Source organism: Trachurus japonicus, chromosome 13 (assembly GCF_045865225.1).
Source record: "Trachurus japonicus isolate A0001 chromosome 13, Traja_1.0".
NCBI classification, from domain to species: domain Eukaryota; kingdom Metazoa; phylum Chordata; class Actinopteri; order Carangiformes; family Carangidae; genus Trachurus; species Trachurus japonicus.
The window spans coordinates 35,238,844-35,250,941 of NC_140919.1; the positions used below are offsets into that span (position 1 = coordinate 35,238,844).

Genomic DNA, 12,098 nt, shown 5'->3' on the forward strand with positions numbered 1-12,098 from the left:
AGAAAAGATCAAAGAGAAAACCAACTTTATTCAAAAGGTGCACGTCGCCGAACTTCAGATGGAGGAGCTGCTCTGCTAATATTTCCTGATTTCCTCAACTTTTGTTAAATTTGATTAGGGTGGGTGCTGTTTTGCATTTCGTGGATGGCTGATGAGCCAAGCCTCCACGGCAGACACTTGATGCCAGATTGTACATCCCCTCAGAGAGTGCACAGACTTTTGAAGGTCTGTATTTCCCTCTGACTGTTTCATTCAGTATGTTGTGATGCAGGAACAGGAGGGCAGCCATGTGTAGAGATACAGGCACTTTACTCTTCCAGACAGCTGCTGGAATGAGTGTGAATTTATCAGCCAGTCATCTGTGCCATGCCTCTGCCCACTCCCCCTCCATCCCCACCCACTACCCAGAATTAATGACTGCCTCTCCTCATTTGCACCCAATCATGACCAGGATGCCGAGGCAATTGAAAATGTTTACTCCAATTGCGCAAAACCCTCCATGTTCCACAAAGTGGCCTGTTTTCACTTTGATGGGATTGCTAATCACAGCGACGTTATTTATGTGTGTTTTGAATTGGAGATGAGCCTAGGCTAGGATATTGGAGGGGGACCAACCTTGCTTGGGGCTGCTAAACCTTATGGAGAATTTATCTATTGCATTCCCTTTCTCTCAGTCCAACAGATTGGGAGCAGAGTAACCTTGCTTTGAGGCTGCTCTATGTTGCTGTTTTGACTGCCAAATATATTACTTTTACAACGATGAAATAAAATAGACATCAAAACACTTCACATTGCTTTCGCCTCGTCTTCTTCAACGCTGATGCACTAAGCGCTGCAGAAGATGAGGAGCTCCAGCACACTTGATATCATTACAGACTTAGCTCTCCACATGAAGATTATTTTTGATTTTGATGCTTATGATTATCTCTCACTTTATTTCTTTATTTCTTTTCACTTTCAGATTGTAAACAGCTTGTGTAGCTTGAAAGTAACTAATGGCTCTCTACTCATTCCTCAATTCATTCAGTAATTCAGTGGTTCCCAACTGAGCACTAGGCTGCGTTGCTAAACGGCCACAAGGAAATGATCTGATTCACGAGAGAAAATAGAATTTTTATTCTATGACTTTGAAGGATATTATCAAAGTCTGTTATATGCTGTTTGTGCATTTATAAGTCGTCGTTTTTTCTGCAGTGTGATTATGAGTATCTTTCATCATCTCTCCCTGTAAAGCCCACATCTGTAGGATACTGATTTGGAGCCAACCCACAATTACATCCACATTAGTTGATTCTGCACCTCAGGATTTATGTGCAATGTGTAAGACAGTCTGACCCCCACCCTGAAATGTTGTCTCTGAAACAATGTGTATTATGCCTTTTGGTTATCTGTAAATGAATCAACCACCTAGGTTCAAACTCTCACTCTCTGTCTCTTTTTTATTTTTATTTTCTGAGATGAGAGATGCTGAGTAGGCTACTCACTATCTGATGACAAGGCTGTTTTTGGGTGGCTGAGAGAGATAGTAGTTTTTTGTTTTTTTTTTAGTTTTTCGTTAGTTTGTATCATAGTTTCAGCTGTGTTAATTCAGTCAGGCTGAGTTTCCGTTACGCTTGCCAACCGCCTTTGATCTGACGTCAGATGTGACGGGACAGTCGATATAGATATAAATTCACATGTTGATTCCATTAGTTGCATTAAATAGTGGTTGTTGTGATTATTTATTGCATTTATGTGCCTGAAACAGGGGCGCACTGCGCATTGGTCAGCCAAACTACCACTACACCGGCTGTGCTTCGCCTTGTAGACCAGGTTGGAGCTGGCGGGCTTTCAGCGCACTTTCGGCGCCGCTTTTTGGCACGAAACTTCACTCGCCAAGCGGAATCTGTGACCCCTCCCCCTACTTTGCCGCCACACCCATCTCAGTGCCAAACTGTCGAAAATCAATTTTAATTTATTTAAAAGGGACGGTGTACAGTTAAAACATAAATGTTGCCATTTGATGCACTATACCCATGAAACTAGGGCCCTGAGTATCATGTTCTCTAACCTCTTCAACCCAGGCATCAGGGCTATTCATCCATGTTAAAGCAGAAGTAAGTGGTCCGGTCGTTTTCGCTAATGCTGCGTTCCAGGCAGGCTTTTGAAATCGTAAATTACAGCTTCAAGTCACAACTTACGACTTTGTAGCGTTCCAGGCAACCCACTCGTGTTTTTCCGACCTGTTTTACCGGTGAAATCACTATAACGGCCACTCGTAACTTCCGACCGGTGAACTCGTACCAGATCGAACTGGTACCACTTCACGGTCGGAAAAATACGAGTTTCCTTGAACGCACCATAACAGTCCTCGTCCCTACGTCGCCACATTCACGGCGTCCCTTGGCTGCACACACAGCCCTGCATGCCGTTCTCTCTCCTCATTGGATAAAAACTGTAGGATACGATAAATGTTTTCTCCTCGACTCAGAGCAGAGCAGAGGGACTGAGAGACCCGTGTTTCAGTCCAAACACTCTATGTAAGTGATTGCTGTCGGAAGATATAACTATTTAAGACTTATATTAACACAAATATATCACTTACTTCTGCTTTAAGAAGGTCACTGAGTAGTTTTTACCTATGCCATCCCTAACTAAGACCGGTTCTCAGATATCTTAACAGCAGAGTTGGATTCTTAAAATGATAATATCTTTAAATACTGGTTAATTATTAACTGTCACAGGTATTTAATGGTAAAGTCATATTAAGTAATTACTTTACTTGACTTTGAAAACCTCATCCCATATGGAATGACAGAATGCATACTGTATTAGGGAGATACTGTTACATGTCTCTGTATGTAGCAAAGGAGAAAAACATCCTTAACCAAATCTAAAGGTTATATATGTCTGACGGTTTGGGAAATACACATGCTTTGCTTTCTTCCCGAGAGTTATATAGGAAGTTTCATATCATTCTCATGTCGGTAAATATATACAGCTCACAGCTGGTTTAGCTCAGATTAGTACAAAGAGTGGAGGAAATGAGGAAAACAGCTAGTAGCAGCTGGTACTGCCCTGAGGTAAAATCTGCCTACCAGCATCTTTAAAGCTTTTTAATTAACATGTTACTGTATATCTTTCACGTGTGGAACAACCAAGGTGTGAACAAGCAGCAGTCAGGCCAAGGAACAGTCTGACACATAACTTCAAGTGCTAAAGCAAATATATATACAGTACATATATACGTGTGTGTGTGTGTGTGTGTGTGTGTGTGTGTGTGTGTGTGTGTGTGTGTGTGTGTCATCTGCCCCTAGTGACTGTGAGGGTGTGCTGCGTCTCTCCAGTAAACACAGAAGTTACTGTAAAGCACAGAAGCACCTTGAGATGCATTTCATGTATGAAAAGTGCTATAATAATAATAATAATAATAATAATTATTATTATTATTATCACCCTCTTCTGTACTATTTAATTTGGCTAATTTCCTTTTCCACAATTTAACAAAAAATATTCTCAGTACACATTAGCAATCAGTAAATATAAAGCACATTAAAACCCAATCTCAGATAAACTGTTAATGAGTTGCTGTGTGTAGTGTATGGATATAATATCTGTATGTTTTTACCTATTACCTTCCTTTTGTCCTGAAGCTGAGCCCTGGCAGCAGAATGGAATAAAATGGGTAGTTCATTGCATCAGACAGGTCTGAGGAGCATTTCTCCACAGGAGGTTAATTTCTTATTGCTTGCCACATTCACAGAGTTCATTTTGAATCATGTTAGTTTGGCTGTCTATTCCCATTATTACTATCTGAAAATGCAGGTGTTTTTTTCTCCCCACTTTGTAAATGTCAGAATGCAATAGAGGTGTCTGACAAGTTGGGCATGCAAATGTGCTTTTGATGTTTTCTTGGGGCTGCGGCTGAGAGTGTTGTACCTCACTGCTCTCAGCCACAGCCCCAAGAAAACATCACAAGCACATTCTCTATTCTCTTTACGCTTTTTTGGCTCCTGCCAGATAAATATAGCACAAGGTGACTTCTGATTCTCTTTCTCTTTCTCTAAGACAGGGGAAAGAAAACCAGGCTTTTGTGTGTGTGTGTGTGTGTGTGTGTGTGTGTGTGTGTGTGTGTGTGTGTGTGGTGTGTACTGTACAGCACGATGCACGAGGTCCAGGGCCTGTCTGTGGCATCCGTGCCAGTGTGTAGAGACTGACTCAGATGGTTACAGCACTTTTATTCCTAGAAATACAGAACAGAGCCACTGAGCACACTGAGCACACATTGGTCACATGGAACCTCAGATGGAGGGCTCTGATAAAGCTTAACCATCAACAGCATCCAGTCCGTCTCATCTCCCTTTCTCTTTTCTTTCTAACTCCCTCTCTCTTCCTCCCTTCCTCCGCCCCACCCATATCTACTACTTGCCACTTTCTTACACTCTTTCTTTGTCTTCCTTACTTCCTACCCTCTCCTCTCTCTCTCTACCTCTGTGGGCAGCAGAGCTTACAGCCCATCTGGCACTGACTCACAGGGCCCACTCTGAGCTGGGGGAAGATCAATAGTGACAAACATTGCACATGGCTCTTATATTAAAAGGATTAGACATGGCTGCAAACAGACAATCTACACAGCCTATTCACATATCTTTACACTTTGCATGTGTTGACATGCAGTCCCTGTAGTAAGGGATATAAATATCTGATAGGCTGCAAATATCCAGACAGAAATGCTTGTCCCCCATTTGAGATATCATTGAGTCATCTGTGGGTTTTTTTATCTGTGTTTTGTGAAGTTGAAGGTCAGAACCTGGCAACCGACAACGTGTCGGTGATCGAGGGGGAAATGGCAACCATCAGCTGCAGAGTGAAGAACAATGACGACTCCGTCATCCAGCTGCTCAACCCCAACAGACAGACCATCTACTTCAAAGATGTTCGACGTAAGTGCCTCAGAAACAATGCTCACAACATCATCTGAAATTTGAAGCACCATATCTTAAAATAGTCCTTGCACAGAAAATGAGAGGAATGTGTTTTACCACCACAAGACGACTATATAAGTTGTCTGAAAAAGAAATGACCCCCCCAACAATCACTTACATAAACATAATTAGAGATGAAATTAATACATTAGATTTAAAAATGATATCATAATAGCCACTGTTTGAGTCTTTTTTTATTCCCCCCAGAAGTGTTTTGAGACATACAAATCACTCAGCTTGAATAATAATGCGTCTAGCACAATTTTTCCACAGTAAAGCTGAATATTCTTGAAAAAAAACAAAACAAAAAAAACGACATCTATTCCTTCTTCATCACCGACTACATGAATATGTAAATATGTTTTATTTAACTGCCAAACAACAGATGATGTCTCCCACTTCACTGAAAAGTTCATTCTTGGGCACCAGAGACATCAGGTTTTTACATCTCACTTGTTTAAGTTATATATTGAAACACAATTGGCTCCAAAGCAGGTGTAGCACAAATTCATGCTCATATGTGTGTGTCTTTTCAGAGAAACTCCCCACTTTCAGCAGATGAATGTGAAAACATCCCTCTAAAATGCTGAACACACACCAATCTGCCTCTAGATGAAGTAACAATAAGCTAAAGACATTTTTGAATTGAGACTGGCTTTTAGCTCTCCTCAAACGTGATGATTTCCTGCTTTTTGTTGTCTTCACATCTTTGGGTTTTAGATGGTAAGTCGGACAAAACAAGACATTTGCTTTGGGCTTTGTGAATCTGTAATGGGTGTTTTCACAGTTTTCTGATGTCTATAGACCAAAGTTTAATGTCTATAGACATCAAAGGCATTGCTTGATAAAGAGAATAAATGGCAAATTAAATTATGCAGATTATATTATTATAAATTGTAGCCCTAAATTAAACAAGAAACGGGTGAAATTGAGCTATACCTCTATGACTCTGTTCACAACATCTAGTCTATTCAGGCTTTGTGTTTAGCAGAATGCATTGCCATTGCATAGAAAGAGCTGCAACAAATAATGTTAACCCTTTTTTCCTGACGTCTTTTTGTGTAAGTTTAAAATGTCAGGGCATCGTGCTAAATGAAGCCCTTTGCTTTGGCCATTACAGTGAGGATATCAGATATCACGACAGGATCAGATGCAGCTTTAGGGTTTATTTTCTGTGCAAATGTGATTCCATCTGTCCTTGACTTTCTGACTCTTTTGCACAAGTCATTAAGCTCCGAATGCAGCAAGATTAATATGAGATAATTCACAGTGCTACCATAATGGGAATACTTTTGTGTCCTTGTCACTGTTCGATTTTACGATAATCTCTTAGATTAGGATATTGAACATTATGATTATGCATGAGCATATGGGCTACTTCTGCTTTGAACCGAGTTTTTGTCTCTGCTTTTTTACTTGTTTGTATCTGGGATCTGAGCCAAGATTCAAGGTGAACGAAAAACACCCTTCATTTCAGTCTGTATTGCATCCCAGCTGTTATTTCACAAGTCTAGGTAGCGAGACGTGTGCTCCATTTTCTCACTCACGAAGAGCCATCAGGGGAGTTTGAGTACACGTCTTCGTCAAATTTGTACAAAATACCCAAAGCTGCCTGAGAATATGGCAGAGAAAGAATGGATTGATATAAAGCATAGGTCATGTTGCACACAGTATTTAAAAATATTTTTTCAGACACTGAGGAGTAGATAGAGACTGGAGATGTTTTGATTTAAAAAAGCTACAATGAATAATTAGCTCACATCCTTGCAGCAATCGATATTGGCTCTGTACTGTTAACCAAATCCTTCCATGAGGTTACGACAACCTTGTCCTCTTCATTCTTTATTGAGCTGCTCTACGTGGGCTTGTAAACACTTAATTTTCTCTGCCTTAGTCAATACATGCCTTTGTCAATTTCAAAACACAAACGGTTTTGTTTATCTGCAATTAGATTTCAGTATATGTCAGGTTTCTATCAGGCAGCCAAAATGCTGCTGCATGTTTGTGTATTTTGTAATGGGGTCTAGTAAACCCCAAGGCAGTGCTATTCTAGGCTCTGTACCTAAAGGACTGCTGGTTCTGGGGACCCCCCTCAGCCGGTGCCATTGTTACCTGTCAACAGGGCCGCTCGACACAGTAGCAGATCTTTGTATACAAGGAAGTAAACAGCAGTGACATAGAGACACGCCAGGTGCTACAAGAACAGCAGCTACAAGCAAAGTGGCAGCCACAGAAACAGATACGCACAGAAATACCAAAATGATAGCAGCTTTACAGTACCAGTGAACGCCAAATAAAGCAATTTCTGTTGCAGTAAATAAAGATGAATAATGTCAAAGGTATAGAGGCTGAGCGAGTCTTCTTGGGATGAGCCATTTATTCTGCTAGATATATGCGAAATGACATGCAATTTGGCAGAGTTGTCATCTGAAATGGGAAAAAATGAGCATTTATCAGCAAAGGTGGACCTCTACGGATGGTGATACAATATCACACCACTATTTATTCATTGCGTCTTTGCTCAAGAGTTGTCTGACTGTGTGTTACAATGTATCAGTGATGAACCTACAGAAAACTATCCAGCAACACGGCAGATTGAGTTTCAGCTCACTGATTAGCTGTCTAACCCACAGCTCAGTATAGTCATGTAACTATATTAACAGACTTATTGTTTCTTTAGAAATATTTACAAGCTGCTTAAATGGCCTCTATGTAAGTAGTTAAAAATGAATTACTATTATCTACAGAATGTGAGTTTATTCAAACAACACTATTTATGTTAGCAGCTCTACTGTATAGCCAAAGTCCTGTCTAATAATTTGAATTTGCACCTGAAGAAGTGAGTTACTGTGGTCCAGTCTGCCCTCAGCGCAACATGAGAGGATGAAGAAGTAGTAACTCTGAGTGGACTGTAAACCCGTGTTGCAGCCATCCTCTCTGTGTGAAGTTCCTCCACCTTTTCCCCAAGTTCAGCCACTGATGCTGCATCTCCAGCTCTGATGGCTCTATTCCAGCCACAACTGCATCCTCCCTGTCTCTCTGACCGAGCAGACTGTGAAATCGTCATCATCAATCCAACAATAACTGAAGACAACAACCTACCACTTACGTAATCAGATTGCAAGATAATAACCTGTGTGGATATCATTATCCCCCACTGTAAACATCTCAACAACTGCCCTACTGTACACTGCTAAGGTTAAGATTTATTCGAGCTAACATTAGCTCAACATTGACTGTGATGATTTAAACTTGTGATGTTGTGATTGGCCAATGAGCTCAGTCCCAGAACAGGGATGAAGCATGTTTTCATGCAGAGAGGTTATTTGATGGTCCACTGGGATTTGTCCCAGTATGCCCAAAGGCCAAAGTGTACATTTGCTTGTTTCTTACAGGATACCCTAGTTTTCTGCTAATATTTACTTAGCATATAAAATTCAACTGTTGGCCAATCCTCCCAGTAGCCACTTTAGAAGATAAATCTGGTTTAATCAAATTAATTCATCAAATTCAATGTGATATTTAGAGCTTCAGTGAGGGGAATACACAAGACAAGTGGAAACTGTTTGTTGATTGTAGTAGTTACGTGACTAAAAGAAAACAAATCAAGAACATTTTGCTGATCCATTAGTCAGGTACCTCGTTTTTTAAGCAGAAAGTGCTTGAGATTTACCAGCATCAGCTTCTCAAATTTGAATATTTATTTTGTCCTTTGTAGGTATAAAGTGATTAGCTTTACATTTTGGACTGGTCTGACAAAACCTGCATCTTGGGCCTTGAAAAACTGTGATGAGCTTTTTAAAAAAAATGATTTTTCTATTTCATACTAGCTAAAATAATTGTGGGCTTAATATTTAGACATGTAGGTAGTTTAATGAAAATATGCCTACACACTGACTTATAAATATTAGATATTGCATGCCTTTCTATGCCCTTATGTAAGCAGTCAGGCAGATATGAAACTGTCTCGTTTAAACTACATTCAGCATCTCAGAAGTGAAGGGGTTCCCTCCCTAGCAGGTGCTTTGACGCTCAAAGTGCATCAGTGTCATTGTTTCCCTTTGAGGAGAGACTTCCAAAGAGCTCTCAAATTATATTGGGGGATGAGGTTTCATGTTGACACTGCCCTGAGACCTTGGGTAATGATCATGATGCTAAGCGTACGGCCTGATGGGAATAACAAACTCCCCGTGCTTTAAATAGGGGGTGAATAGAGTTCGTTAGCTTGACAGATGCAGAGAGGACTTGATAAAGAAGGCAGGTCAAAACATCAAAAGGGCTCCCAATCAAATCAACCAAAGCTGTTTATGTAAAAGAGTGCTCAGGGATGAGGGCTGGCCAAATGAAAAGCAGAGTGAAAACTCTGAGAGGGATGGATAACCTAGTTTGACAACATTAAAAGAAAATTCAGCCAATCTATACAGGCATTAGTATACAGATTCCTGGCTACTTTTGATTTGGAGTTTGAGGCATCCAACCCTCTCTACCTCGGCACTGTGATTTAATTCATTATGTATGTTTGAATGCCTCTCCCTTTTCTGGAATATGTGAGTTTGATGCATCCATCCATGACCAGCAGCAGCCCATTTTAAGAGTTCCTAGCTTGTTAGGAGTCCTCATGAGCACTCCTCACACTTTCCTGTCTTTGCCAGTGCTCCATGGACTGTAAAGCTACTTTATAAATCAACTTGTATGAATCATTTTGAAACTCACTTTTCTTTTACTCAATTAGGGAGAAAGCCCACAAAAGGGTAGCACCCCCCCCCCCCCCCCCACTCTTCTCTAACTCATTTTTTTGCCTCCTTCATCTTCCTCCATCTCTTCTTTCATTCTCACTCCACTCCATTTCCCATTTCCTCCTCTCCCTCTTTCTTCTCACTCCATGTCTCACGTTTGTGTCCCTGCACTCTGTATCCTCACTGTCTCTGTCTCACATGTATCCCCACAGCTCTGAAGGACAGCCGGTTCCAGTTGGTGAATTTCTCTGACAACGAACTGCGGGTGTCTCTGTCCAATGTGTCACTCTCCGATGAGGGACGCTATGTGTGCCAGCTCTACACGGATCCTCCTCAGGAAGCCTACGCAGACATCACTGTCCTGGGTAGGTGTGAGGGTGCATGTGTGAACCTCACGCACATATCACACCCCTCCTCACACTCGCGCGCTCACACTTTCATTGTATTTCGTTCAGCTATAGATAGTCAATGTGAAATAATAGTAATCTTTGATCCCGTTATCTTTAGCAACTGAAACAAAATGTCAGCCAATTAGGCCCTCGCGGTGCTCAACAGCATAACGAAAAGGAGCAGATGCTGAAACTGATGGCTCAGACCGCGTTGGTTTTGGCAGCTGTGTTGACTCTGTGAATCCCGGTGAATGTTGACTTGGCTGCTCCAAACGATTCCCTATTGAGAGTCAGCTGTGCCACACTTTGATGCTTTGGAGTGAAATTACTCTAGTTAAGCTTTATTATACATGCAGACATCCTGAGGGATTGAAAGGAATTAAAAGCACTTTAAAGTAATTACTCTAGTTGTACAATTGAAACCTAGCTGCAGTATTTCTGAACCAAGGGTTGCACTGAAGAGTCCTTGAAATAAACACCACACTGACTTTTTGATTTCAAGCTACTGGAGTTGAGCAAGTTTGCTGCGATGACTAAGGCAAAGGGACGAGGGACAACTGAGCCTTATTCTGTCTTGTCTGGATTTCACACACATGTGGCCTGCTTATGTAACTTTGGCATAGATTTTCAGATAACACTAGAATGAGGGTATGAAATACATCCTAAAGGGATGCATAACTAATGCATGACTCATACCGATTTAATACATGAGTAGTTAATATATGATAAATTTATGTTGCTCACTAGTTTAAAGTCTAGAGTACATGGTTAGTGGTTAGTTTTGATTTGTTGGTGTGGATTGCACTGGTAAATCCTACTGTCTTTGGTGATCCCCTGACTTTTCCTCTAGTGCCACCGTGAGGTTGATATGGTTTGAAATCTTGGATGGATTTCTACTGAATTACAAACACATTTATTTTGACGACGTAAAAACATTTCAAAAATGAGAAAAGGGCTGCTCATAGTGATGGTCTCAGACACTTAACATCAGTCAAATATGTGTCTCCCCTGGGTTTTACATAGTATTTTAGTATGGTTTCAGCTTATTGTTTGACTGTCCAGTCTGTGTTTATTTACCATCACTGCTCTCATGGCATCATTTTTAGATATAGCAGTTTTTGCAGTTTTTTTTTCTTTTTTTACAGCTGGTTACTGGCTGGTGAACACAGCAGAGCATTCAGCAGCTTAAGAGTCAGGTATTAAGTTGGTAGGGAGAAAAACAGAGGTAAAAGAGAGTGAACAAACCAGGTGACCATAAACATTCCTCCAAATGAATGATGTACCGTGACTAAATGGATGCATCAATATTCAACTGTGTAGGCTATTGTACTCAGTACTTTGTTTTATGAAGTGACACCTCCAAACCCACTGCTGTCCTCGTCATCTACTGTAAAACCAACATTGTGACACTTAAACAAAGATGGTAAATATGGTTATGGTTTAACCTGTGTAAAGAGGAACTCACTTATTTGCACTATCCATTGATTAAAGGTCCCATATTATGAAGAACAGATTTTTTCTGGTCTCTACATACATAAACTGATCCTCCCTGAGCCTACCAACTCCTAGAATGAGGAAAGCAAACGGGTCCTGCATGGACTCTGCAGCCCACCCACTGGTAAAACGGTGCTCATACAGGCTGTTCAGACTCAGCTCCTGTGGTGATGTCACGACGGGAGTGAGGCCGGCCCCTCAGCGCGATAAAACGCCTACCACGTCTATTTCTATGGCTGCAGTGCACAGCAAGAAACTCCTGAGCTAAATTGATGAAATACCGACCAATTTTAGTCATAAAGTGGTAATAATCTTTGCCGTGTACAGTAACCGTGTTACTTAAAGGTGCAGGCACAGAAACAGCTTGTTCTCATTAGAGCTCATATGAGCGACTTTTAGACAGCCGACATTCAGGACTACGGATCAGTTTGGGGCAATACATTTCGAATACAGTTTAGTTGGACGTCTAACAGCTGAGTGAAATTGAGTAAAAATAGTATAATATGGGATCTTTA

General features: G+C 40.9%; 1 protein-coding gene across 4 annotated transcripts in view; it reads left to right on the forward strand.

Annotated features, from left to right (window-relative positions):
* Positions 1–12,098, forward strand: part of cadm1b (cell adhesion molecule 1b) — a 171,573-nt gene that overhangs the window by 123,790 nt on the left and 35,685 nt on the right. For all 4 annotated transcript variants that reach the window (XM_085796199.1, XM_085796198.1, XM_085796200.1 and 1 more), the window contains 2 exons: positions 4,776–4,922; positions 9,913–10,065. In XM_085796199.1, coding sequence (XP_085652325.1) covers positions 4,776–4,922; positions 9,913–10,065 — 300 coding nt within the window. The remainder of the gene's footprint in view (positions 1–4,775; positions 4,923–9,912; positions 10,066–12,098) is intronic.